At 47.2% G+C, this 26185-nt stretch overlaps 1 protein-coding gene across 2 annotated transcripts in view; it reads left to right on the forward strand.

Annotated features, from left to right (window-relative positions):
• Positions 1 to 10511: 10511 nt before the first annotated feature.
• LOC146799610 (retinol dehydrogenase 12-like) overlaps positions 10512 to 26185 on the forward strand; it is a 143796-nt gene continuing 128122 nt past the window's right edge. The window contains exon 1 of one of the 2 annotated variants that reach the window (XM_085627196.1): positions 10512 to 10680. In XM_085627196.1, the coding sequence (XP_085483322.1) occupies positions 10527 to 10680 (154 nt within the window). In that variant the 5' untranslated portion in view covers positions 10512 to 10526. The remainder of the gene's footprint in view (positions 10681 to 26185) is intronic. The other variant, XM_085627195.1, reaches the window with a different exon arrangement.

Here is a 26185-nt window from a genome sequence, read left to right on the forward strand (position 1 = left end):
CATCCTCTCCCTCACCAGAGACCCCGACACCGCCAAAGCCAGCCTACACGAAGGGATGAAAGACGTCGCCGAATGGATGACCATCAGCCACCTGAAACTGAACACAGACAAGACAGAAGTCCTCATCCTTGGACCATCACCCTCCGCATGGGACGACTCCTGGTAGCCCCTGGCCCTAGGCACCGCACCCAAGCCAACGGACCACGCACGCAACTTGGGCTTCATCCTGGACTCCTCCCTATCGATGACCAGACAAGTCAACTCCGCCTCCTCATCATGCTTCCACACCCTCCGCATGCTCCGCAAGATCTTCCGATGGATCCCGACCGAAACCAGGAAGACGGTCACCCAGGCCCTCGTCACCAGCCGACTAGACTACGGAAACACCCTCTACGCCGGAACAACAGCCAAACTTCAGAAAAGACTCCAGCGTATCCAGAACGCCTCCGCCCGACTCATCCTGGACGTCCCCCGACGCAGCCACATCGCGAGCCACCTGAGAGACCTGCACTGGCTCCCTGTCAACAAGAGAATCACGTTCAGACTCCTCACCCACGCACACAAATCCCTCCACGACCTGGGCCCAAGGTACCTCAACGACCGCCTGACCTTCTACACGCCCACCCGCCAGCTACGATCCGCGCACCTCGCCCTCGCCGCTGTTCCCCGCATCCAGAGAGCCACCGCCGGAGGAAGATCCTTCTCCTACCTGGCGGCTAAGACATGGAACTCCCTGCCCATCCGCCTGCGGCTGACCCAGGACCACCTCGCCTTCAGGAAACAGCTCAAGACCTGACTGTTCGAGCAGTAGCAGACCCCCTCCCCCAAGCGCCTTGAGACCCTTCCGGGTGAGTAGTGCGCGATACAAATTCCTTGATTGATTGATTGATTGATTTAACTGGGTCTCTATTGGGATTGAGCAACAAGGGTCACGTGCTCGAGCTTAAGTTAAGCAAACCTGGCACACGGAGGAAGTTGTCAATCCAAACAGGGTACGGTGGCTGAATTGGGGTGCACAATACGAGCATTCCTGGGCACCATGGTTTAACAATCAAAAAGGTCAGGTGCAAATGTCTGGTCAGCTGCAGCGGGCTATGTGCCTGCTCTAGGGGCAGGTTTCGGGTTGCTTCAGCTAAGCACAATAGTCTTTGCTCTGATAGCCTCAGTAGATAGGCTGGTTGTGTAAGCGGTCATCTAACAAGGATACTGCTGTCCCATAATATAGCTATGCTAAGAGTGGAGCTCCCTCCTGGGAGGCCATCAAAGTCCGACAGATAAGGTGCGGAAGCTGCACCTCCCGGAGAAGGATAAATAGCTCCATGCGGTTTCCCAGACACAGTTTGCTGGGATGGGGTTCCCCGGAATGCAATGGAGCCACCCGAACAGATCAGGGCAGAGACTGGCGGGAGGGGAAGGTTTCCGTAACAGCGTGGTGATCCACTTAGGGGGCCCGACCTCACTGCCATGGGTAAGGGGGCATTGTTGCAAGCCTGGTAGGTGGCGTAAGTTGTCACTCCAAATGGTTGCTGTGACTGCAATAGTGTGCGCAAGACGAACAGCACAGTTCGAATGGTTTAGTATCACAAAAGTTTGGCACATGGGGGGATGTCAACAAAGTAGGGGCACTCGGCTTCCAGGACAGGTAATGGGTTGCTTCAAGTTATGCATGAAATGCCCCGCCCGCTTAGCCATAGTATTAGGCTGGGTGGAAGTGGTCCTCTAAGCAAGTGTGCTGCTGTTCCATAAATGCGGGAAACGAGTGTTGGGAACATGGAAGGCACATGTAAGTAGGAATGCCAGCCTTGGTGCGGGGCCCTGGCTGCGACGAGTTACAGGGCGATCCAGAGGCGGAAAGGTACTCAGGCGTACCCTCTTCAGGAGCACAAAGGGTGCTGAGGTCTAATATCCCCAGGAAGTCTTCGCGGTGGACCCTGAGGTGCGACGGCGCCCCGTCTGTCCTACGGGCGGTTGGAAACCTGTACAACCAGGGGTCGCTTGAACGCTCCACCCCTCATGGGAGGGGGTCGTGAGTAATGGGGTGGACCGACGGTTCACCGGAGGAGGGAGTGGCTATCACCTCACCACAACCGCTAAGCAACAATTGGCTATGGCCACGATGCAAGTTGGCCCATCAGGTGGTAGGCCGCGAGGGGCGGCTTGCCTTTGGATCGCCTGTAAGATAACCCACCATGTTGGCATAGTTGGTATGCTAATAAACCTGCAGCAATTTTCTCCACGAAAAAAGGTGTTGTGTCTGTTATTTATTCTGTATGATGCTGCATGAGGGGTGGTGAGTGTTGCCGATATTGGCACTATGAGTTTTAACTGAAAAGGACATCTGAAACAGGAGAGCGAGACGGCCTCCCTCCATGGAATGAACACAGAGGAGCCAGGCAGTGACAAAGAGAAACACGAACAAGAGGAGAAAAGAACAGAGTCGACAGCTTCTGTGTTGTGTGTGCAAATTGCACATGTGGGGGGCGTGGTGAAATAGAGCCAATTGTGAGTGAATATTTGATTAATAGAGAGAGAAAGGAGCCACACACATGTTATGCAGTTGGGTTTAGTGGACAAATAACGAAAGAAAACAAAGAAATCTATCTAAATACACATTGAAGAAAGAAAGCAAGAGATAAAGTATGATGGAAGCTTGTAGGAAGTAAGAACGAGAGCGAAAAGAAAGACACCTTGACAGTTGTCGTAAGTGGCAGTAAAGTGCTTGGAAAGGAGACAATAAATCACTGTGTGCATCGAGAGAGGTAGGGTGAAAAAACATCTTGTGTGCTTTGATTGAGCTTTGACCCTGCTGAAAAAACACTGTTGGTAAATTCCTGGCATGGGGAAAAATGGGCATCGCGGGGGCCGCAGAGAGCTGTAAAATTCTGCAGCTAAAAACAACCCCTCCTGGGAAAGAGGCGAGTGGCATGTGCAGATCAGACCTGAAACGGGGTACGATCTTTTATTCCACGGCTGGCGGTTAGTGTTTGGGAGCCATTTTTGACATCATTTGCTTATAAAAACTGCAGGCTACTGCATCCATTTACAGCACCGAACTACGAACCAGCAGCACTCTCAGAGCCAACTGACGTAGAGACTGGTACCATGTGCACAACAGACCTGCCAATAAAATGTACATCAATACACTGCTTGTGGGGAAACAAATGACCATTGTACTTAGAACTGTTAAGCGCAAAAAGGACACGTAAAATGCGCTGCTGAACGATGTGGATGAAAATGCAATACTTACAGTTCATGAGTCCTGATGCCAAGGTAGGACTCTGTCTACTGCAGCACCCCTGCACCCTTACGTCCAGGGTCTATGAATAAATTATGCGATTATTCTCCTATGTAAATAAACTAGTGACATATTCATGAGGAGATGGGTGATGGTGGGACCTCAATTTCCGGCCTCTTCTCTCTAATGAATGAAGCCCTTTATGCAGTAAAAGAGCAAAAGAAAAGAGAACCTTCCCTAGTCCTCTCTCTTTTTATTTATTGTATAAACATAGACTTAGGTACATAATTACACCAAGAACGGCCATTTTATTTATCTAAATTATTACTTTGCATCATGAATTTTCTTTTTATTATTAATTTGCTAATAATCATTGTTATGTATGGATGTGTGGAATGTGATGAATGCTGATTTTTTTTGTCCAACTTTGTATTCATGTTTTAAAGAAAATAGACCACATGTTCAACCATTTCTATAGACCACAACACAAACTGTGTTCGTTGTATCGCCCTCTGAAAGATGAGTTTGAGTTAGCACTCAAGGGGGGATATTATCAACGCTTCGCGATAAACATCATAAATCACGCTTAGCGCGATTTTGAATATTGACGCCTAACACTGGTTTACATCGCCGTGTTAGCGCCGTATTTACAACGTCTTGCTCACAGGCGATGTACAAACCTGCGATAGACGGCGATATTCATCATTAGCGTGTGAAATCGAGCGATGATTTCACACGCTAATGAAAAGCTTGATAATAGGGGAGTGTGGTCGTAACCAAACAATCCACCTCCCATTCAAAACATGCCTAAGTCAAGTTTTGACCAAGCGTTAAGGATCCTGCGAAAACCACGGTTAGCGCGGCTTTCATCATTGCTTCGTGGTTCCGGGGCCGCGTTGTAAATAACGCGATGTCCTGTTCGTGACCTTTTGTCATGGTGATACAGGAAGGTACGCTTACTTTGCATCTCATTAGTGAATGGCAGCTAACATGCGCTAATGCTTTTTAGCGCCACCTTGCTAATAGGGCGATGAAATTATCGCCGCTTCAATGGCAAAAAGTGCCACTAAAGCGGTGATAATGCCCTTGTAAATATGCCCCAAGGACTGAAATATGCGCCCTGCTCTCTTGCTGGATCACATACAATAAGGGTGTTGTACTCAGGTCCAAAGACCTTTGTGGAGTAACACGAAGCATAAAAGAAGGGCATCTGGTCCGGCCCCCACACCCAAAAATGTGCTACATTTGCTATAACACGGGGCCGGACGAAGCCCCCGCAAAGTAATCAAGCAGTGCATATGCCTTGTTAGTAACATGCAAGACTTTACAGTGCGAGCATAACCCACTCAGCTTCCGAACAAAAACGAGAAGTTGTGACCTCCAGGTTACCTATGTATCCGCAAGAAACGAGCTCTCTGACTAGAATTCACAGCTGTGACCTGCAGGTTGCATGCATATAAAACCTCTGAGCTATTTTATGAAGATTCAAAGCTGACGTGTAGACTACACACAGTTCATTCCAGCAAGCAATGCAACAGGGAGCTCGGCCCATCCCACAGCTAATGCGCACAGGTCGGAGAATGTTCACTGCACGCATTCCATGATTTAAGAATAGATTAGTGGGTTTCCACCAAGGGCTCGAATTCTGGACTGGCCTGGATATCATTAAATGCGTGGGAAAAGACAGGACACCACACCTGCAAGTAGTCCTCACCTCACCCCGTACAGAAAGTGGCCTTACCAGGTGAAGTGCTAAGAGTGTGCGCCAAGGAAGCGATAGAAGGGAGCCCTGGTGCGAACAGGCTCAACAGAACATACCTCATAACTAGAAGGCACTCTCTGGAAAGGAGGAGGATAAAGCGTGGCAGAGAGGATGGCGGCAAGAAGGTGGCTGACTTCGGGGAATAACGCCACCCCCCTCCCAGTCACAAATGATGCCCCCAAGTAAGCCTTGGGATGCTAAACGTAGGGGAGCTGCAAAATTAAGTGTGGAGGGACCCCAAAGCAGACACTGCACTCACAGATAAATCCTGGCTGCCGGTTGGCTAGAGGAACGAATGTACAGTACCCAGATAGGCCTAGCTTTTGTGGGGGTTACCCAAAAACAGCTAAACACTGACTGCCACGAACTGGAAACACCATCATTTGTTTACGTGTGCCTCCATGTACTTGAACTAGGCTCAAATGGCGGGAAATATTGGACCTTACATTTGATCAGAGCAACCTGCCCGAGAGCAGTGACCAAAATATATAGCACCAGCAGGAGGCAACACTCCCCCCCCCACAATAGCATGCATGTTCTATGCATAAACAAAACACACCACACAAATTCTGTTTGGGTAAAAAACTGCTGCAGGTTTATAACATACACCGTTATGTAATATGGTGGGTTATCTTATGGGTGATCCAAGGGCAGGCAACCATCTGGGCCAAGCAGCACAGGGGCGAACCCCCTCTGTGCTGCCCCTTCCCGGATCACGGTCCCTTATTACTCACGCCCCTTTCAGGGCGGCGCGTAGCAAGGCAAACCCCCGGTTGTTCAGGCCCACAACCGCCCGAAGGACTAACGGGGCGCCGACACGGTTTTCCAGGAACCTCCCATGAGGCTCCTGGGCTCTGGCACCCCCTATGGTGCCGTGCAGAGGTACCCTTTGGTACCCATTTGCTTCCAGATCGCCCTGTAACTCCGCCACAGCTCTGGAGGCGGCCACCGTCGCCGCCAGAGCCCCCCACCAAAATAGCTATAGTCTTGCCCGCTAGCTCTCCTGTCTAGAGTCTCCTGCAAATCTAGATGGAAGGGAGCATCCCTACTGGTTATCGATACCCCATCCATATCCCAATAGCCCTAGACGTTAGCTTGGGTCAGCTAGTGTCTGAAGAAAAAAAACGCCCTATATGTTGTGAAGTTGTGCCAAGCACATACACCTCACACCACAAAGTTCCACTGCGTCACATGACTCAGACCCGTCCCACTCAGGGCGGGACAGTTTCAGACACCCTGGCTCACGATGCCCCACCTATTTGCTGATCACACTGGCTGCCGCTAAATCAATGCGCACAGGGATGTTCATAACAGGTGTATGACCATTGAGCACGGCTGCACCCCCGCACCTGCCCTGCATCCCATATTCTTATAGGAATTTCAACTGCTCAGCTCCCTCTGGTGAAGCCCCCTAGGCATACCCGCTTAGAGAATCTGTCTGATTCGGTACAGGGCGCACTGTCTGTAATCTAGTGCCTAACATTTGATGTGGGAGATGCCACACACCGCCTAGGTCATGGGAACCTAAAGGAGCACACCATTTTTTCCCCGGGCATACCTTTACATGGGCCTGGCTCCACCCAGCTGTAACGCCAGAGACACACCTCTTAAAACTCTTTACTGGTTATGCCACTTGGCACCCTTCTGGTTGCAGCTTTGTATTTGTCAAGCGCGCATGCCCCCGGAGCATGATGTCGCTGACTAACCAGTGTATGTTACCCACTTGCTGATACTTAACTGTCGCTAACTGCCCTTACGTGGATCGAAGGGTTGTTGGATGCTACCCCAGGACTGAAGACTTAATGCTCCCGCCCAGTTTGACCCCAGAACTTGGGGGCAACCCCAGTAGTGACCATGCCTTTCATGGTACCTCTACCCCAGCGCTTGATTATCCATGTGTTAGGGACCCCAGTCCCAAAAGATGCCCCTTCCATTGTCTGGCTCTAGCCCGCCGAGGATAACCTGGGGGGCAGACAAGTCTGTGGAAACAGAGGGGAAAGTTGTGTGGAAATACCTGCCCTTTCCTGAATTTTGGGACACCAAAAGGTCAAAAATACCCTGTCGCCATTGGCACTAATGCAGTGCTTACCAAACATTTCCGCGCCACAGCACACTTGTTAGCTGACAACTACCACCACCCGCCTGCTGCCCTGGTTAAAGCGCGGGTGAATATGTCTTAACTGAAGCTAACTGATACCGGCCCTTGGCTGCAGGGGAATGCCCACCCAGTGTACATGGTACCTGCTTCTATATGGTGCCGCCAGGTGTTCCCCATGAAGGCCCTTGTATCCAATTGCACAATGCAGTCTCAGTATTTTGCAGTGCCTCTCTGCGTTGAAATTCCTTGAGTAAGTGTAAAATTATACTTTCTCATCATTGGGCCGTTGGCAAAGGCAGACTGTTATTTTGCGGCTTCTGACATTGCCTCCGGATATATACTACAAAACCACAGTACCTACTACACGCCAGTACCCTTGGCTTTAACAATGCGTGTTAGTTGTATAAGATAACTGAAGCCACAATTCTGGCTTCCCTGCGTAGCATATTGAAAATGCTTCTATTCCGAACTGGTGGAACTGTCACCTTAACGTGTTGAACATTCATTAAATGTCTCCCTTCGAAGAATAGCAAGCTCAAACGGGACCATTACACTAATCAACTTCCGCAACAGCCAGACAGGTCACCTGCACGTAATCCAGGTGCCAAAAGCGGAAGCACTTTGGAAACGGAATAGTGGCGCACCATCCCCGCGTTGGAGACAAAATTGACCTCGCTGTACTGCGAAAGAGGCACATGCGGAGACAAAATATCTATTCTTTGCAAAACAGAGCCTGTCCGTAACTTTTGTCTATATAGGGACAAAGGATGGAACATGATAATATCACTGATCACGTCTGTGATGTCATATACGCTACCTCTGGCATATTTCTCATAGTTAGTCATATATAACTGACACCGCACTCTCCTCCTGTGCTTAGTGTGATCTTGGCCCTTTTTGGTGTAAGCAGAGCCCCGTGAAGTATACTTGGCTTCTGGCCGATAATGCACAAGTGTTAGGTGAGAAAGATGAAACCATACTTGCCGAGCTCCGGCCAAAACCGACAGCCATTTTACCATTTGTCATCAGTAGCACATACATCAATAAGACATTGATAAGTGCCACATGCATAACTCCTGGTGCCAAAGGACCTTGTTGGCACAAGCAGCGAAATCTTCGCTCAATGCAATAATACAAAACAGAATTGTCACGGCGCACGCCACCCAGGCGCCAAATAGGACACCGAGGTATACACCGAACATCCCAACTCCAAAGGAAAGGCCCCACAAACCCAACCACCTGCGCAAGTCACTCACCAAGGCACCGCTGAAGGATCCACCCCTGAACAACGCCTTCAATGAATAGCAAGCTCAACCGCAAGTGGGACCATTACACTAAGCAACACCACCAATCAACGGAAATCAACCATACCCCCCTGTAAAACAGGTAAGTGTGTGTGAAACCCACCCATGGCCAGACGAAACCATAGAAGCAGTTTATCTGGGGCATTGTAGAGCGGTAACCGATACTAGACAACCTGTCCCTTCTATATGAACTCGATAATCATGACAGAGTGCCAAGTGACTTAAAAGGAGGCATATCAACTGTAACAGCACCCCGCGGTCCAAAGGCTCTTGCTATAAGAGGGAACCCCAAAGAAGGTGCTTTCTTTACCTGCCTTCGCATAATCTGCGGTCATGTGACCTTGACTGGTGGCGTGCTATACCTGAACCTGACGGATAATGAAAACTCTGGCACTGCAGCCATGAACGTTAATTAAATGTAGACCAGTGAACCGAGGCAACTTCTCAGGAGTTTATACTCGCAAAGCTGAAGTCATGGGACAATCGACACCTATAGGGGTACCAGAGCATGTTGAAAATGATCCCTTAATAGCCTTCTTGAATGCTTTAAACCAAGAACTAGTTTCTTTGAATTCCTCTAAACCTGTGGGAGCGAAACTAACATCAACGGTCGCACTACCGACCCACAGCGCTCCGATTACCGACCCCGGTATGCCTACCCGCAACGCTGCACCATGCGCTGCTTGGGCCATGTGGTCCACACTTACAACATCACTAAAAGGTTTTTTTTTGCTCGAAAAAGAACCTCCTATATGCTAAGTGGAAGAGTCACCAATTATTTTCAGTCATAATAGTGAGCTGCTGCTGTGTTGCCGTGTTGAAAACACGCCACCATCACTGAATATTGTATGCAAACTCATTTAGAAATTGGAAGGGTGTGTCCGTGCACTGTCAGTAACCTTCCCAAGGTGGGCATAAAGAGCTGGACTGTATCAAATTCAACGCTGTTCCAAACAGTGGCCCCCAAAGAAGTTTCTACCAAGGGCAGCTGCTAATACTATCGCATGTGCTGTTGTGCCCGAGTAGGCACTCCTGACCTCAAACCTTCAAAATGCCGTGTTAAATGTGCCAGAGCCCCCCACGCATCCTGAAGAAGGCTGTGCATTGCCCACAGAGAGAAGGTGTTAATCAATCACTGTGCCCCCCCCCCCCCCCGGCACCATCAGGCACGTCTGTGTTTCCCCACCCGACCATCAACATTTGCTGTGCTACGATAACCAAACATCAAAAGCCCCTTGGAGGCAGTAACCGCAAAAACCTCCTCTCCTCCGAAACGAGGGTAAAGGGTATGGCTAACCTGTGCAAGCAAGGCCTATATACCCCCCCCCCCCCCCCCCCCCGTTCCTCACGCCCCGGAAGTGACGCGTCCTACGCGCCGCAGCCCCTGGCTGCCAGAGCAGGGGGACTCCTCCCCGAGGGGTTCACATACTTAGGAGAAGGGGGGTGGGCTGGTGCCTTGCTGGCACTAGAGGCCCGCCCTTCAAGGGCACACTGCGGGCGCCAGGGCAGACTCAGATAACGAATAGGCAATTCGAACCTCTTAGAAACGCGGTGTCTGGTTGCGGGATTTTTAAACCAAACAACGTTTTTGAGAGTGTTTGTGGCTACACGGAACAAGTGCTCGCATTCACTAGGGAGTTTACTTTCTTTACACCCTCACGGGTCTACGGTTTGCATTTTAGCATCCCTCGTGGTCGGTATCACATGCATTCCCTCAGTTTACACAGCTGCAGAGAGCTGCTCGGGTGCAGGGACTCTTAAGAAGGGGTGAAAAAACAACAAAGCCTTATTAACAAGCAATTGGTCTATTAAAGACCTGTGAAGTACTCGGGTGCGGCTGTGTGCGCCCGGGAAGCCACACAACAGGGGGAGGCTGAATGCCTTTGAGCCCAATGGGCGTTGCGCGCCTGCTGCTCATGCTTATATTTTGTTTACATTTCCTGTATTCGTTGTCAACCCTATTCTCTCCGATCTTTTTAACAAGAAAGTTGAAATGCGTCATGAAATGAACCTCTCCTCCGCTTGTTGTATTAAGTTAAGAACGAGGACCACGTGTTCCTTTCACGCATACTCCTCTGATGTTTGCGTTTCTGCTCTTCCTGGTGTGACTGCACTACAAGTCCCGTGATGCCCTGCGCTACCGCGCCCCCTGTCAGCGGAGCTGTGTCCCCTCCTAGGCTCTGCCCGTGCAGTCTGTGCCCGGGCTTGGAACGATGGAAGCCTGCTGGGCTCTGCTGCTCGCGCCCTTCGCCCTGCTCCTCCTCGCGGCGCCCTATATCAGGTCAGTGCTGCTGCTTTTAAGCTTACTCCGTTCCTGAGCCTGCCCAGTGACGCACTTTGTACACACAGAGTGCAGAGCGCTTCATTCATTCTCTGTGCGCGCGCCCAGCAGCCACCGCCGAGCAGAGAGGGCACCATCCTGCACAGGTTGCCATAGCGTGCATCTGTGGGCATAAGGACCGCTTCTTTGATGCATCAGCACACCGCACAGCCGAGCACCATACCTTGCCATGCACGGGAAGCCAGGAAGCACTGCATACATAACTCACCATCATAGATAGAGTGCACCATACCTTGCCATGCACGGGACAGGAAGCACTGCATACATAACTCACCACCATAGATAGAGTGCACCGCACAGCAGAGCACCATACCTTGCCATGCACGGGACAGGAAGCACTGCATACATAACTCACCACCATAGATAGAGTGCACCGCACAGCAGAGCACCATACCTTGCCATGCACGGGACAGGAAGCACGGCATACATAACTCACCACCATAGATAGAGTGCACCGCACAGCCGAGCACCATACCTTGCCATGCACGGGACAGGAAGCACTGCATACATAACTCACCACCATAGATAGAGTGCACCGCACAGCCGAGCACAGGGCCGGCTTTAGGGCGGTGCGACCGGTGCCACCGCATGGGGTGCTGGCTTCCTGGGGGCGCTGTGTTTTAAAGTTTATTATGCTTTTGAAGCACCTGCTGCAGCGTTTCTTTCCCCCTGGCAATTACCAGGCCTCCAATAAATGTCAAGATAACTCGTGTGATTAATTATCTTCCTGGGGAGAGATCAGCATTTTGTATAGTTGAGGTTTTGACTTAGGTGAAGTTAGTGCAGAGGGTTAATATGCCTGCTGCAAAGAACGTGTACCAAGTAGATTACAGAGTGCGTATGATGTAAACAGATCAGCAGGTTACTGCTTTCAAAAGAGGCATCCTTTTGTTATTTGCAATTTATAACTTAAAGTCCTAATATAGAATAGTTAGCTATTAACTTTAATCCTAGAACTGCATACACACTGCAAAGTATACATTATTAGAACATTGATTAATGTTGCAAGAAGGGTTAATTTGGCTAGAAATCGATTATTATTAAAGAAAACTCCCAACTATGCTGCTTCTTTTTCGACTCTGAGTTTGTGCTTCTCCACACCAAGCACTCTTAAACTATACTGCCTACCAGTATGGATGACATGTGACTCCTACACTTTTAGTCCTTTGACTTAAATAACATTTCCTATACACTGATTTACACACGTATGATTGATTGTCTCTGTGTAATGTGCATGTGATTCAAAGTGCTCGGACACCCTACACTGGTATGAGTGGTGCTATATAACTAATTCAATGCATCTGAGAGAGTGTGGTTATGGAGACTTGGTCACTGTTAAAGGGTGCTAGTGAGAGAATCCGTGGTGGAGGTGGTCATTGGGGGGGCGCCAACAAACATTGTCGCACAGGGCGCCACAAGCACTAAAGCCGGCCCTGGCCGAGCACCATACCTTGCAATGCGCGGGACAGGAAGCACGGCATACATAACTCCCACCATAGATAGAGTGCACCGCACAGCAGAGCACCATACCTTGCCATGCACGGGACAGCCAGGAAGAACGGCATACATAACTCCCACCATAGATAGAGTGCACCGCACAGCCGAGCACCATACCTTGCCATGCACGGGACAGGAAGCACTGCATACATAACTCACCACCATAGATAGAGTGCACCGCACAGCAGAGCACCATACCTTGCCATGCACGGGACAGCCAGGAAGCACTGCATACATAACTCACCACCATAGATAGAGTGCACCGCACAGCCGAACACCATACCTTGCAATGCGCGGGACAGGAAGCACTGCATGCATAATTTAGATAGACTGCACCGTCCTGCAAGAGGAGGCACAGTATGCGAACACTGTACGGGTAACAAGGCACGTATCACCTGCCTGCACGAGGACTTTAGTACACGCTGCAAAGAATGCACTGCCTGCATCATCCTGCACAGTGAAAACATTGTATCCCTCTACATAGGGCGTGCTTTGTACAGGCGGCGCACTATCCATTGTGCTAAAATACTGACCATACTGCAAAAAATGTATATTTCATCACCCTGCACACAGGGCAGGCAGAGCATTCACCACTCTACAGAGGCCACAACATGCACGAATCTGCCCATGGGCACCGTGTGGATCACGCTGTACAGAAAGCTCAGTGTTGTAACTTGTAATGTTGCTTTCCATCCTCTCCCTTAGCTATCTGTTCCCTGCTGCTCAGCCAGTATGAATGTGATGTGTGTGGAATGGTGAAATGCTGGAGTACCTGGTGTGGTTGAAAGAGAGACAGTTGCAGTGTGTGGGCCAAGCAGCCAGGGTGCTGCTCCTGGTGGGGCTTAACTGCTGACCCTATTATCTTACTTACCATCCTGTAACTAAGCATAATAAACATCTTACCTACGACCTACTTCATGGCTACCTTTGGTCTTCTTTTGGATTACATCAATGGTGACGATTTGGAGAAAAAACCTATGTGTCCTGAAAAATGAACTGTACTGGAAACTTGAGGAAAAGAAGCTTGAAGCAAAATAACGCCCCCTCTAGCCCCACCTGTGTCCTTTACCACCTGGACAGCCTGCCTGGGGCGTTTGACCTTTCTTACATCGAGGGATCTTATGAACTTGTGGCTACAACATGGTGCTGGATTCCTGTTTTCCCTGTTGTGTTACTACATTTAAAGTGCACATTTATTGAACTGGCTTCATCTGCAGTAACTGGCTGTGTATTTTAACAGACTCCATCAACAGGTGCTGGAGGTGTAGTTGAACAGGCACTACCAAGGTGGTGTGACTTGCTGTGAGCACTTCGAGAGTCTGTGCCTGAGGAGACACCTTTGAGGAGACAGCAGCGGCATCCAGTGTCAACACTGACTTTATTTTCGACATCGGAAGCTGTTCGGGTAATTTTCAATGGCAAACCGAGTGTCCACCGTTTTATATTGGTGGGTGGCTCTTTAACTATTATCTGGGAATTGTGGTCCGTTTGCCATCACCCTATGCGGCATTTGAATCGGCTGCAGACCGCCAGACTATCATTAATGGCCGGAGCACGCACACCTTACCGTAGTCTCTTATGTTGCGTGAAGCTCTTGTGTAGTCATCGCTGACCTCTTGGAACGCGAGCTGTCCCACGACGTTGAGTGAGCACGCACTCGCTGTGAACCATCCAACACCGGTCTCCCCTGCACGCCGCCATCTTGGCTGCCCGAGGTTGCTCTTCAGGCTGCTGTTAGCGGGAGCTGCAGCGGCTGCCGGAAAGGCCTGCGGCGAAGAGTGTTTGTCAGAGTTGCCGCATTCCTTATTGTGGTGCTCTAGTGGTTTTGCATCTCGCTGTCCAATAATACTGAAGTAAATTTCATAAAACACCATGGACGCTAACAACAGACTTGCTGAAATGATACTGTAGCCTTTTCAGCAAACTGAGGACTACTTCAATAATTGGACGCTCTAATAGGTGTAACTGAAAAGCTCCGATATGGCGAAGAACATGAGTACAGTTTTGTTGACTACAGCGTGCATCGCCGGGACCTACGATGCAATGGAAGGGGAACATGAGTGCCCTGCCCTGTGTTTTGTCCAGATCACTATACTCTGCAAGGAGTGAAGTGCTGTGGCCGTCTGGAACTGTTCAACTGCGAGTGGGTGTCGGAGTACTACAACAGTCATCGGCATGTTTTAATTTCCGTTTCCATCCCGATAATGGAAGGAGCATAAAGGTGAAGTTGTTCTAATTCTACTTCTACAATGGGTTTGGGTGAAATATCGCTCATCAGGGCTGCATCAGTGATTCTTGTTCAACTTTGCTGCCATGGGTGTTATACGTCATGCTCTATTTTGCTTAGTTTGCTGCCAAGTATGCCATGTTTTTACTGGGTGTGTTGTGGCTCTTGTCATGTGGCTATCATTAATTTCTAGCCTATGTTTATTGTGCGATGCTTGGGTGTCTGGTCTTATTAGTGAGTAACTTTGCGGCATTCCGTTTCTTTTCGGGTTGTGTATCCTGTGTTTTACCTAGGGGTGCGTTTATGGGTTGTGTACCCTGTGCTATTGACTTACCTAGGTGTGCGTTGAGGGGTCATGCACCCTGTGCTGTGTTTTGCCTAGGGGCGTGTTGAGGGGTTGTGTACCCTGTACCGTTATTTCACATAGGTGGGCGTTGAAGGGTCGTGTACCCCGTGCTGTGTTTTGCCTAGGGGTGTGTTGAGGGGTTGTGTACCCTGTACTGTTAGTTTACCTTGGTGTGCGTTCAAGGGTCGTGTACACAGCTTGTGTCACCCTGCTCAGACGGGCCCTGGGACACCTCACACAGGTTGTTGAATGCATTGCCCTTCCTAAAGACACAATGCAGTTCCCACACTGCACTACTCTGCAGAAGGTCACACCTTGCATCACCAGGCACACATGCACAACATGGGCACAATATGCACCACTAAACCGATGTGGCACAGTATTCACCATCCTGCCAAAGGTTCACAGCATATGCCTCCAGGCACAGGGGCCACAACTACACCAACCTGCACCGAAGTGCAGTGTGCTTCAAGTTACACTGGTTGTTTAATACATTACCCTGCACTAAACACATTGCCTTGTAAATAGCTAAACTAAACCTCCCTGCACAGCTCTCTGTATCTTTCTGCACAGACGCCCATCGTGCATCACCCTGCACATGCACACATCATACCCCACCCTACACAAGGGGCACAGCATGAACCACTGTGCAGCTAAGGCACAGTGCAGACCATCCTGCATACACCGTCTTGCACAGCACTGGAGTTTCAGCTGTGCAAAGAAGCCCATGCGTGGGTCCTGTGCTCAGTGTCCTACCGGAACCAAGCTGCACGTGACCAAAGAACCCCGTCAGTCCTGGGTCGCTTGTGTTCCGGTTCAGGAATGGCCTGGCCCAGGGGCGTAACACAGGCCCCTGCAGCCCCTGCGGTGCAGGGGGGCTCCAAGCACCAGGGAGCCCCCTCAGCACAGCACTCTGGCCGGAGAACTCCTGATTGAGCCCGCGGGGCCCCTCCACGGACCTTGCAGGGCCCCCTCAAGTTTTGTTACGCCAGTGGTCTGGCCTCGCAGTTCTTCGGGCTGGACTGTTCCAACTGGAGCAGTGTCAAGAGTGATTTGCACTTGGCTGCAAAGGGTCACATCATGCACCAATAAACTAGGGTTTTTAAGTGCATTGCCCTGAGCACCATATGCAGTGCCTTGCACCAGGCCTAAGCTGCACAGTCGAACAATATGCACCAATGTGCACAAGGGTGGAAAATGTACCTTTTTGTTCAGAGGGCACATATGCATCAACATAAACTGGAGCAAAAACAACAGTTGATGGACAAAATGCAGAACAATGTCATACATTCACCCCAGTACAGAGATCTGGGCCTAAATCCATCGTTTTTTTGCTCACCATGCCTTTCCAGTTTGAACCCAGCCTTATGCAAATCAGTCTTGACCGTGTGCCTCATGGGAACAGTCCAGCCCGAACTGCCAAGCCTGGTCCTCCCTGGACTGTAAACAAGCATCCTAGGACCAGTTTCGGGGTTTCACCCTTCTTCAGCCTGGATAGCTTGATTCCAGTGGCATGGAGAGCACGGGACCCACGTCTGGGCATATCGTTCCCACTCGGGGTGACAAATGCAAAAACAACAGTTAATGGACAGAATGTAGAACAATGTCATACATTCACCCCAGTACAGAGATCTGGGCCTAAATCCATCGTTTTTTTGCTTGTTTTTTTGCTCACCATGCCTTTCCAGTTTGAACCCAGCCATATGCAAATCAGTCTTGACCCTGTGCCTCATGGGAACAGTCTAGCCCGAACTGCCAAGCCAGGTCCTCAACATAAACTGGAAGCACAACTTGTACCACTCTGCAAAGGAGCGTCACACTATCACCTTCTACAGCAGACATAATGCCTTACCATCTACAGACGGATCAGCTAGCTTCACTGTGTAAGCATACTTCACTAAGCGCAGGTGTTCAACGTATATCATAGGGGAAAAACGCACACCACTGTGCACAAGGGCACAGCATTCGCAGTCATGAATCACCTTGCACAGTGGCGCAGCGTTTATCGCACTGATCAGGGGCAGCGCATACCTGGTGGCAGAGGTGCAGCTAGAGCCACATTTCGGGGGGGGGAGGGGGGGGGGTTTCTACTAAAAATTTCGGGTGGGGGGGCTGATTCTTTCAGCAATATGCAGAGTGGGAGCAGGGGCTCGAAGAAGAGGTGAAAACACAACAAAGCCTCATTAACAAGTAAATGGTCTTTTAAAGACCTGTGAAGTAGAAGCTGTCTCAGCCAAGCTGACACACGACGGGGGGCCTCAAGCCCTTTGAGCCCAATGGGCGTTGTGCGCCTGCCTGGGGGCGCAGAGGAAGAATGTCTTAGGACAAGGAGAACAACACCGCGCCATCTTTAACAGAAGGTACCACATACATCCGCATGCACAGGAGTTGTGGTGCACACCACCTTTCAGAAAGGGCACATCATGTAACAGGACACAGTAAACTTGAGCATCACCTTGCAAAGGGCATAATATAAGGAGCATAGTGCATCAGTGATAGGCATGTAGTGGTTCTTCTGGCCATGCTTACAAAGATGAGACCTCTGATCTTGTATAAATTGCTTTTGCATTAGGGTAATTTGTTTGCAGTTTTGATCAGTTACAAGCAAAACTTTTGTGCCTAGTTTCCACTGTTTACAAACTTGTAGCACCCACGCATTGTCAATACCAGACGGTATGATCAGAGCTTTAAGTGGGATGAAAAAACTGGCGGGGGGAGGGAACTCTCAAAGGGTCCTGGCTGATGTAATTAAGGGTGTGGCTTAAAAACACTTAAGCTATAACTCTATGCTCAACGAGGTCTGTTTCTCGACTGGTATTTTGCCCCTTCTGTCATTGTATCCAGCTATATAATACAAGTAACATTATGCCTACAACAAGCCAGGACTGTTGGCTTTGTCAATGGTTGTTAGTTGCATAAGATAAATAAGCAACCACTATGACTTTGTTGTTTATAATATGCTTCCGGTCTGAAATAATGAGACTGTGAAAGAACTAAAACGAGTCTCTTTGAAGTTACATCGCAGGCAGTGAAGGGTGGTACTGCTGCTGAGTTAAGATTTTTTTTCACTCTGAGGGTGAGGGGCAAAGTGGATAGCCCAATAGGGACCCTTCTCAGCACCTGCTTTTTAGAACTGCCAGTGCTGAGCACCGGCAGGACCCGGCCCACTTAAAGCCCCGGTTATCATCACCCCAACTCGCTTGAAGTCCTAAACCTGACCTGGAACTGATACCAAAGCTGAGTCTGTGCGGTGAAGGCCGCCCACAGTCTTCCTCAGCGGGATCTCAACCCACTGAGCTATCTTGCTGGCTCCCTTATCCACATCCCATGACTAAGCTGCTTTCAGATTTCAGTGCTCTGTGTGTGCAGCGTCAGAGGCCCTGGCACGCTAACGCCGTACCTCTTTTGTGTTTTTGTCCCCACAAAAGAGGCAGGCCTCAGATTTTAAAAGGGCTTAGCAGGCCTGAAATGGTTGTAATCATGTAAATCCTGCTGTGAGATTAGAGGGTCCGAGCTCCAGCTTTCAGCTATATATATAGGGCGGAGGGTAAGCCCGTTCCTAATGAGAGATTACACCACTCATTCCCTGTTTGGATGCTCCTAAAATGGCCATTAGAAACCCTTCCTGTTAATGAACCTTGGTATTTTAAGGCAGGGAACACCTACCACACGCTGCGGTCTGCATTTCAACAAGCACTGCTCTCCTGAAACTACCTGGATTTACTTCAGCCTCTTCTTGCAGCCCTGACAGGTGGGCAGGACCTCAGCATCAGCAAAGAACTCCTGACCAGGGACCTCCAACCGCTCCTATAATGAGACCCGCCTCTGATCAATGCTAAGAATCCACGGCCACTGATAAATATTGAATGTTTTACAATAATGACCTCTTTGGACAAAAATATTACAAGATTAGAGCCCAATTTAAAAAGGTTTATCATAATATATAAGGTAAATAATATAATGTATAGAATTATAACTGGGTAACTGTGAGTACCTAAGAGTATCATTTTGAAATAGAACCAAGGGGTTCTAAATGATATAGTCATTTGTAGCATCCACCCCAGCCCAGGAGCATGCAAATGAATACGCCACACACGGAGCTCTGTAACAGATGTCTTTATTCCTCAGCGTACGATCACACACTGCACTCATTACGTCGTACCCTTTTATAACCACACCTTCACTCCTCCCAGTAAGTTACGTAATTTCTCTGTTGAGTCCACCCATCACTGCAAGGGTCCTAGCACACAGTATCACAACACTGTAATTTATAACCCTGAGATGCAAAACATCCCCATAACTCGAAGTTACCCACCTACAGTTTTATGGTATGAATGGCCCTCAAAATCATCTACCTCTGTTTATAGCTGCTAGGCTGAAACAGAGGAGTAATGGGGGAGCCATACATATTATGGCCTCTCCTCCCTGTCCCAAATGTGAAAAAAATACCTTACCTTAATCAACTCCCATCACCTTCCCTGTGTTTGCTCTCCCTCCTCCAGCTGTGCTTTCTGCTCCAGGCAAAGCATTCAAGCAGCGCTGCACTGACAGGCTCTCAGAGGTCCTGCCAGCCAGCCTGGAAGCCCTTCATGACGTAGCAACAGCGAGTAATGAGTTTTGTTATCAACTGTTGCTACTTCATAGCAGTGAATTACCAGTTTTGGAATCTTGTGTAATGGACCGATGCTTCCTATAGTAGGCATCCATAAGAAAATAATATATCAATGTGAAATGCCTCTACAGGAGCAAGAACATAACCCTATTGTTAATGGGATTTACAACTGTAATTTTATTATAGTGTATGCCTCATGCTGATTCATGCACTGTAGCATATCTCGTACCGACATTTCATAATCCCCATGCCCGTGATGCCATGGACAGTTGGATATCTTTTCAGTGCTGGCTCCTCTTCCTCTGGGCTCTGTACGTTGAAATTCCTAAAAGATATTCCACATCGTAAGACTAAGGGCAAAGTTTGTTCTTTCTTCGGGTTGTGTGAGGTTATTCTGGATTTTTCGCCTGCTTTGCCACTGTTACTGTTGAGAGACTACTGCAGAAAGCGTTGGTATGTTTTGTGATGAGACTGAAAGCAAAGGGTGAAAGAAATTAAGCAATTTACTGTGCATGCCCCTGGATTCACACCATATTTGTCCAGTGTTCAGTGCATTACTATAGTGGACGTCAGTTCGGTTGGAATAGGTACTATTCTTAGCCAATTAGTCAGAGGGAAATAGAGCACCGATATTTGCACCACTGAGTTTGAGAAATTGTAGTACCATTGAGCGAGAGGCATTCACAGTGGGCAGTAGAATGTTTAAAACTTCTCCCTAGGGCTCCAAATGTATCTTATGTACTGGCCTTAACCCATTCGTTTATTTTATTGGTGAAAATGGCAAGGGCGAGCAAGTCCGCGACTCATATGTTTGTTATTATGTCTCCAAAAGCATCATTTTGAAATGAGATTGATTTCAGGGACTTTGTTTTTTGTTTGGCACGTGAAGTTGAATGCATAGTTGGGCTTATTGATGTTATAATCTTTTAAGCAGCCAAAATCCAACGACTTCTATAAATGTCATTTGTATTCCATCTACAAATTGGGAATTATCAATATTGCATTACACACAACATCGCATGCGTGGGGTATCTCGTTATTTGCCCCTGCAACAAAACTTATGTGGGAAGTACAATATACCCATTGAAAGCAAGGATTGGATTCAGGAACATTATGAAACTATCAATAAAGTTGATGCTAGACTCCTCTTAGTGGAACATAATCCATTACTGTGCCAGAACCTATACCTTGTTTTTTAAATTGACCATATCCCTAAACTTCCACGGATTGGTTATCGTGAATTGATTGTTTTTAAGACAACATGAAAGTCTATGGATTTTTACATTAAACTCTGTAAGAAAAGTAGTTAGCAAAGAGGTATTGGCTTTAAATTTACTCTGCACCTATTCAAGTGCCAAAGGGGTGTTCTGAGCAACTAAGATATTCATTGGACTCATAAAGGTACTCCGCAAAGTATTAAAACAATAATATCAACTACACATAATAGGGGTTTAGAAATAGTTTTTGCACAATTAGGGCGTATTTTAAAAAACAACGTAACACTTATCAACATGTCCTTGTTCTCGTACAATGGAGAAGTTTATTTTAATGATAATGTGATCTCTGTGTGGTCCACCTTACATAATTATGGCACTTAAAAAGTTATTTCTCTGTCCATCCATCTGATTTTTTACATTTTTACCCTATATATGGCCTAGTAAAAATATCTTCAATTTCTTGGTAAATACATCTTTTCCCATCACTCTGAATCCCCCTTCCCAACATACATCTATTCTCCCACATACGAATACACTAAATATGACCACGAAATTACTCATAAACCAATTTCCCACACCGTCCTTAACCCATTCGCTTTTAATATTTGACTGCACCAATAGCAAACTGATACAACTCCTGAAGGTTCAAACTTTTTGAGGCATTGACCAACGCCAGATTGCAGAGATACACAAGATGACAATGACTTATTTTTATAGTTAGATGTACTTTCCATTCGTATTTAGCCTTTCCTACATGCCTGTTTCTTGGCCAGTACTTTGTATACCTCTTTCCTGAAGAGGGACTGTAACCCGTGTTGCAATCCAGCATTTGCCTACTCGACATAACACTTCTACTAACCGACCACAACAATGTAACATCTAACAGCATGTTCCTATAATGTTTTTTACAATGAATCTATAACATTAATGACAATGTAAACTGTATATCGTTCACTTTACATCTTGCATGCCTATTTAACTTTTACAACAGGTCCCCCACCTTGGATAATAATTTATATATCTTTTTCTCGAAGACAGACTTAGCCTGTGTTAAAATTCATCATTTGCCTATACAATACTTCACTTCCGTAACTAACAATCACATAGAAAAATCATGCACCAGTATTAGGCTGTGCCAAGATATTGTACCATTCTCTAACAATTCAACAATATATGGAATTCATATTGTACATGTATACAATTCAGACTTCTTAATAATCCATACTTAATGCTGTGGCTTCATGAGCGTTACTTTCTAACAAACCTGGCCATTCAACACCACTTTCGCCGATGACCTAGAAAAGAGATTCATATTAACACTAGTTGATGGACATGTCTGGTGTTTTTATGACCAGAGCAACACCTCTGGGAAGAGATTCCTCAGACTGCCCCAGACCTCCCTAGTCATACTTGAAACATGAGTGGCTCCAGTTACCAATGCAGCTCTTCTTGGGGAGAGAACACTCACATCCACACTCTCTCCTACCTTATAATGGTAAGACCCATCTATTAAACATCAGGCCCCCTCTGCCACATTCCCCTTAAGTGAATGTAATTTGGTAATTGTACAATTTTCTTTGATATACCTCTTTACTTACTGACCATACTACGAATTTTCCATTACAAGGGATAGACCAACTGTTACAATTTTTGTTTTTGCCGCTATATTATTGCTCATCATAGAAAGGGCGAAACACATGTGGGCTATATTATAAATATGTTGGCTGTACTCAAAATATGTCAAGGAAATTGTGACATTTTATTATTTATTAAAACTAAAAATATAAATTGAGAGCCCCCAACATGTTTATTTGCACCTTGAATCGTCACAATAGAATATGAAATGTGGAATTCGCCCAACACTTTATTCTGGAAATAGTACTGTACAACAAGGAATTTGCCTGCTCGTATACGAATTGTTACCCTAAATTGTGTATCTAAAGGATTTTTCACTTGCTTAGGTAAAGGGTAACCCAACTGCAGTGGGTACCACTTACTTCACTGTTATTACGGAGGGGGGACACATACTGGTGAAAGAAACCAGCACGGGATTCTCCCTTTTTTCTCCCGGAGGACATCTTCTGATTTAGTTTTGTGATTCAACTCTAGTCCTTTGGGTTACCAAGGGTTCCTCTCTTTATTTATACGAAAGAAACCCTTATGCAGTGTTTATAACTGTAAAAGCCTATTATAAATTAGCAATAAATAATGATGTTAAATAATTCACTTTACAAGACTGGTCAGATTATGGTTAGCTGTAAACCTTTGTAAATCCAGCTGTTGTTATCTATGCATACTTTTAATCTCCCATGGTGGACCTCTCCCTATGCTAAATAGAGAGAACTTTGCCTATAATTTAACATATGAAGATTTCTGCCCAGACTGTGGAGTTTCCCATGTTAAAGTATGGGGAAAATAAAAAAGGTTTACACTTGGAAAATGTTTGTCAAAAAATATATGTGAAATATTAATGTAATATAATTTACCATATTTATTTTAAATGTAGAATTAAAGACAACTTTCTACAGTACTATACACGTGTTTAATAAATCTTTAATGTAAATATATTAAATTACATTCAAATAATTTTTTCGTAAGTTTAAATTTAAACAATGAATAAAAGCAAACATTTTTTACAGCGCATTATTAATTATTAAAAGTGATATATAAAATGAACGAACACAAATTTGATTATGCTTAATACATTTTTGTTACATTGATTTTAAAATGAAGTAAAGGTTATTAAAATGTTTTATAATTAAATAAAAATGTACTATATTTTTTAAATAATAAATTATAATTCTTTATATTTTTAATTACTTTAAATAATGTAATTTAACTTAGCATTTGTTCTTATGAAGTTTACATTTACGTCCCCGCCTCCATTATTTTCCATGGAAGGATGTTGCAGGTACCAGGAGGTGGCCATGTGTAATGCTAGACTTACTAACTTTTGTTTAGTATTAACTTACATTCGTAAGTTAGGCTCCACTCACTTTTTTACAGGGTGGAGAAGTGTTAGTCTACAGCACACTCTTACGTAATTTTACACTTGGATTTTGTGATTAGTCAAAAAAAGTAAAGTTAGTTTAAAGTGTGAGACTGAAGTTACAAATGTAAAGTACCTTTGTGACCAGACCAATGTGTTTTGAACTCTATAAGCCTATTATAAATGTCCAATAAATAATGATGTTAAATAGTACACTTGACAAGACCACTTACATTTAAGTTGGCTGTAAACCTGTGTTTGGGCAGCTGTTTAATGTGTTGCCAATGCATACTTTTAATTTATAGTGCCATGACTTGTCAAGACTCCCAACTTAGGCCCCAATTATGAGGTGGCCAAAATAGACTTGGCATTTGCAGTACTCCTTAAGTACCCATCGACACTGGTGCAGTTAAGACCTACTATTCTGAGATTTGGTCCTGGAAATGAGGCATAACACCCGGATTTGAACTTTATCACCTAACTCCTTCACGCCCCCACTCTCCACCCCTCCCCCCCCCCCCCCATGATGTGAATCCTGCTTTATTATTCTTAAAACTCCCTTTACTTTAATGCAAGTTAATGAGGAATTTAAAATCACCTGCATTTTCGCCTTAAAATATCTCCCATTCTACTCGACTTACCAGTCATTAAGACCTCCCTTTTCTCGTGTATAAATTAGCAATAAATAGTCTGAACAAGAAGTTAGAGATGGAAAAGAAACAGCCACATTATCGTTATGTAAAGTGAAATATTTAACCTAATAAAGCAGAACAAACATTTTCCAGGAAGGGATGAAATAAACCCGTGTGGGGCTGAGCAGACACCACGTGGAGGCCACTGCCAGCAGAACCCGAGGTCAGTTGTCGTTCAAGTGCAGACTGTCAGAGGCAAATGAGATGTTGTTTTCTTGCGGTTTAAAGTTCAAACAAAAAAATTGTCCTGTTTTTTTTTTTTCATTTGTAGGAAATGCAGACATTTGCTGTTTTTTTTTTTTTTTTTTTTTTTTGTTTTTGTTTTTTTTTGTGTTTTAAAAACCTTTATTATCATTTCAAACTGTACACCGCTATGTAGCCAACAACCCGGAGGCAGGCAGCAAAGTGACGTGGCGGCACACCGCCAAAGATTATCCACCTTGTACATCTGAGCGATATATCCAAAATATGAATATACACAATTTACAGTAACAAACAACCAAAAAGCGACAGACGAAGAACAGTAGCACATTCCAGTCATCAGTACTCCTGCAGTTACTAACGCGCACCTGTGCAATGCCGCAGCCTCGGGAACCCTAGGCGTCCCATCCAGTCATATCACAGCCCAGCCACCAGAGCAGCAGCGGCCTGGGCAGCGCAGCCCCAACGCCAATCAGCCTCCACATGCAGACCCAAAGTGCGCCCATATCAAATCACCAGTCCACTCGCCCACGGCCTCAATCCCCGCCAGCCGCATCTCTACTCGCCAGCCATTCTACTAGCGGCTGCCATATATCCACTGGTCGTGAACGCTGCGGCATCTGATCCCAATAGGCAGTGAGTTGGTCCTTGCAGTATATCGCAGACCTAACCCATCCCGCAACAGCCGGCGGAGCCTGCTTCTTCCAGTGTACAGCCAGTTGGCGCTTAGCGAGTAGTAGGAGAAGGGCCACAAGGCGACGCAACGCCGGGGGTATATTCTTGACGAAGCCCAGGAGGGCCACCAAAGGGTCCGGAACAATGCGCATGCCCACAATTTCACTGACAGCTTTAAATATGGCATCCCAGAAGCCGTCAATGGGACCGCATGTCCACACCAGATGGAAGAACGTAGCGTCCCTCACACCACATCTCCAGCACCTCGTATCGGCCTGCAGGCCCATCTTGAAGAGCTGCATAGGTGTACGGTACGTCCTGTGTAGGTAGTTGAAGTGTACCAGCCGCAGCCGGTAATTGGGCGACAATTGCTCAAGCTGGACACAGCAGAATTCCCATTGTTGTTCCGTGATGCGCACGCCCGCCTCCTCCTCCCACAATGTCCTGGAGTCCATATGCGCGACCGGCGTCGCACGCTGTGTAGACCTGTATATGCGTGTTATTAATTTCCGCGAGGAGGAGTTGGACAGCACGTCCTCCAAGGCCGCCAGTGATGGCGGGGCCTCCGGGAACGTAGGATATCTCTTCCTGCATGCCGACCGTAATTGATAGTATAGCAGCAGCTCCGATGCCGTCGGTTCAGGGGTCACGGCCATGTCAGGCAGTGTGATGAAAGTATCGTCCGGATACAGGTCACCTGCCACCGTCAACCCACACGCACCGGCCCGGCGCGCCACCGCCGCGTCCGTCAACGGACCCAACAGGGGATTTCCCTCCAGGGGCATGCTCGGGGCGTAGAGATCAGAGACGCCCGCGCGTCTGGCAATGCCCGCCCAGGCCCAACGCACCATTTCCACGGTGTTGATATCTTCCCTGGGTCGTTTATATTTCTGGTACACCGCCGTCCGTATCGGGCAGGGCGCCGCCACGTCCAGTTCTATCGCAACGTGTGGCTGGTAAGGAATCGGGTGGTGCCAGTAGTGTAAGTA

Source organism: Triturus cristatus, chromosome 9, assembly GCF_964204655.1.
Source record: "Triturus cristatus chromosome 9, aTriCri1.1, whole genome shotgun sequence".
NCBI lineage: Eukaryota > Metazoa > Chordata > Amphibia > Caudata > Salamandridae > Triturus > Triturus cristatus.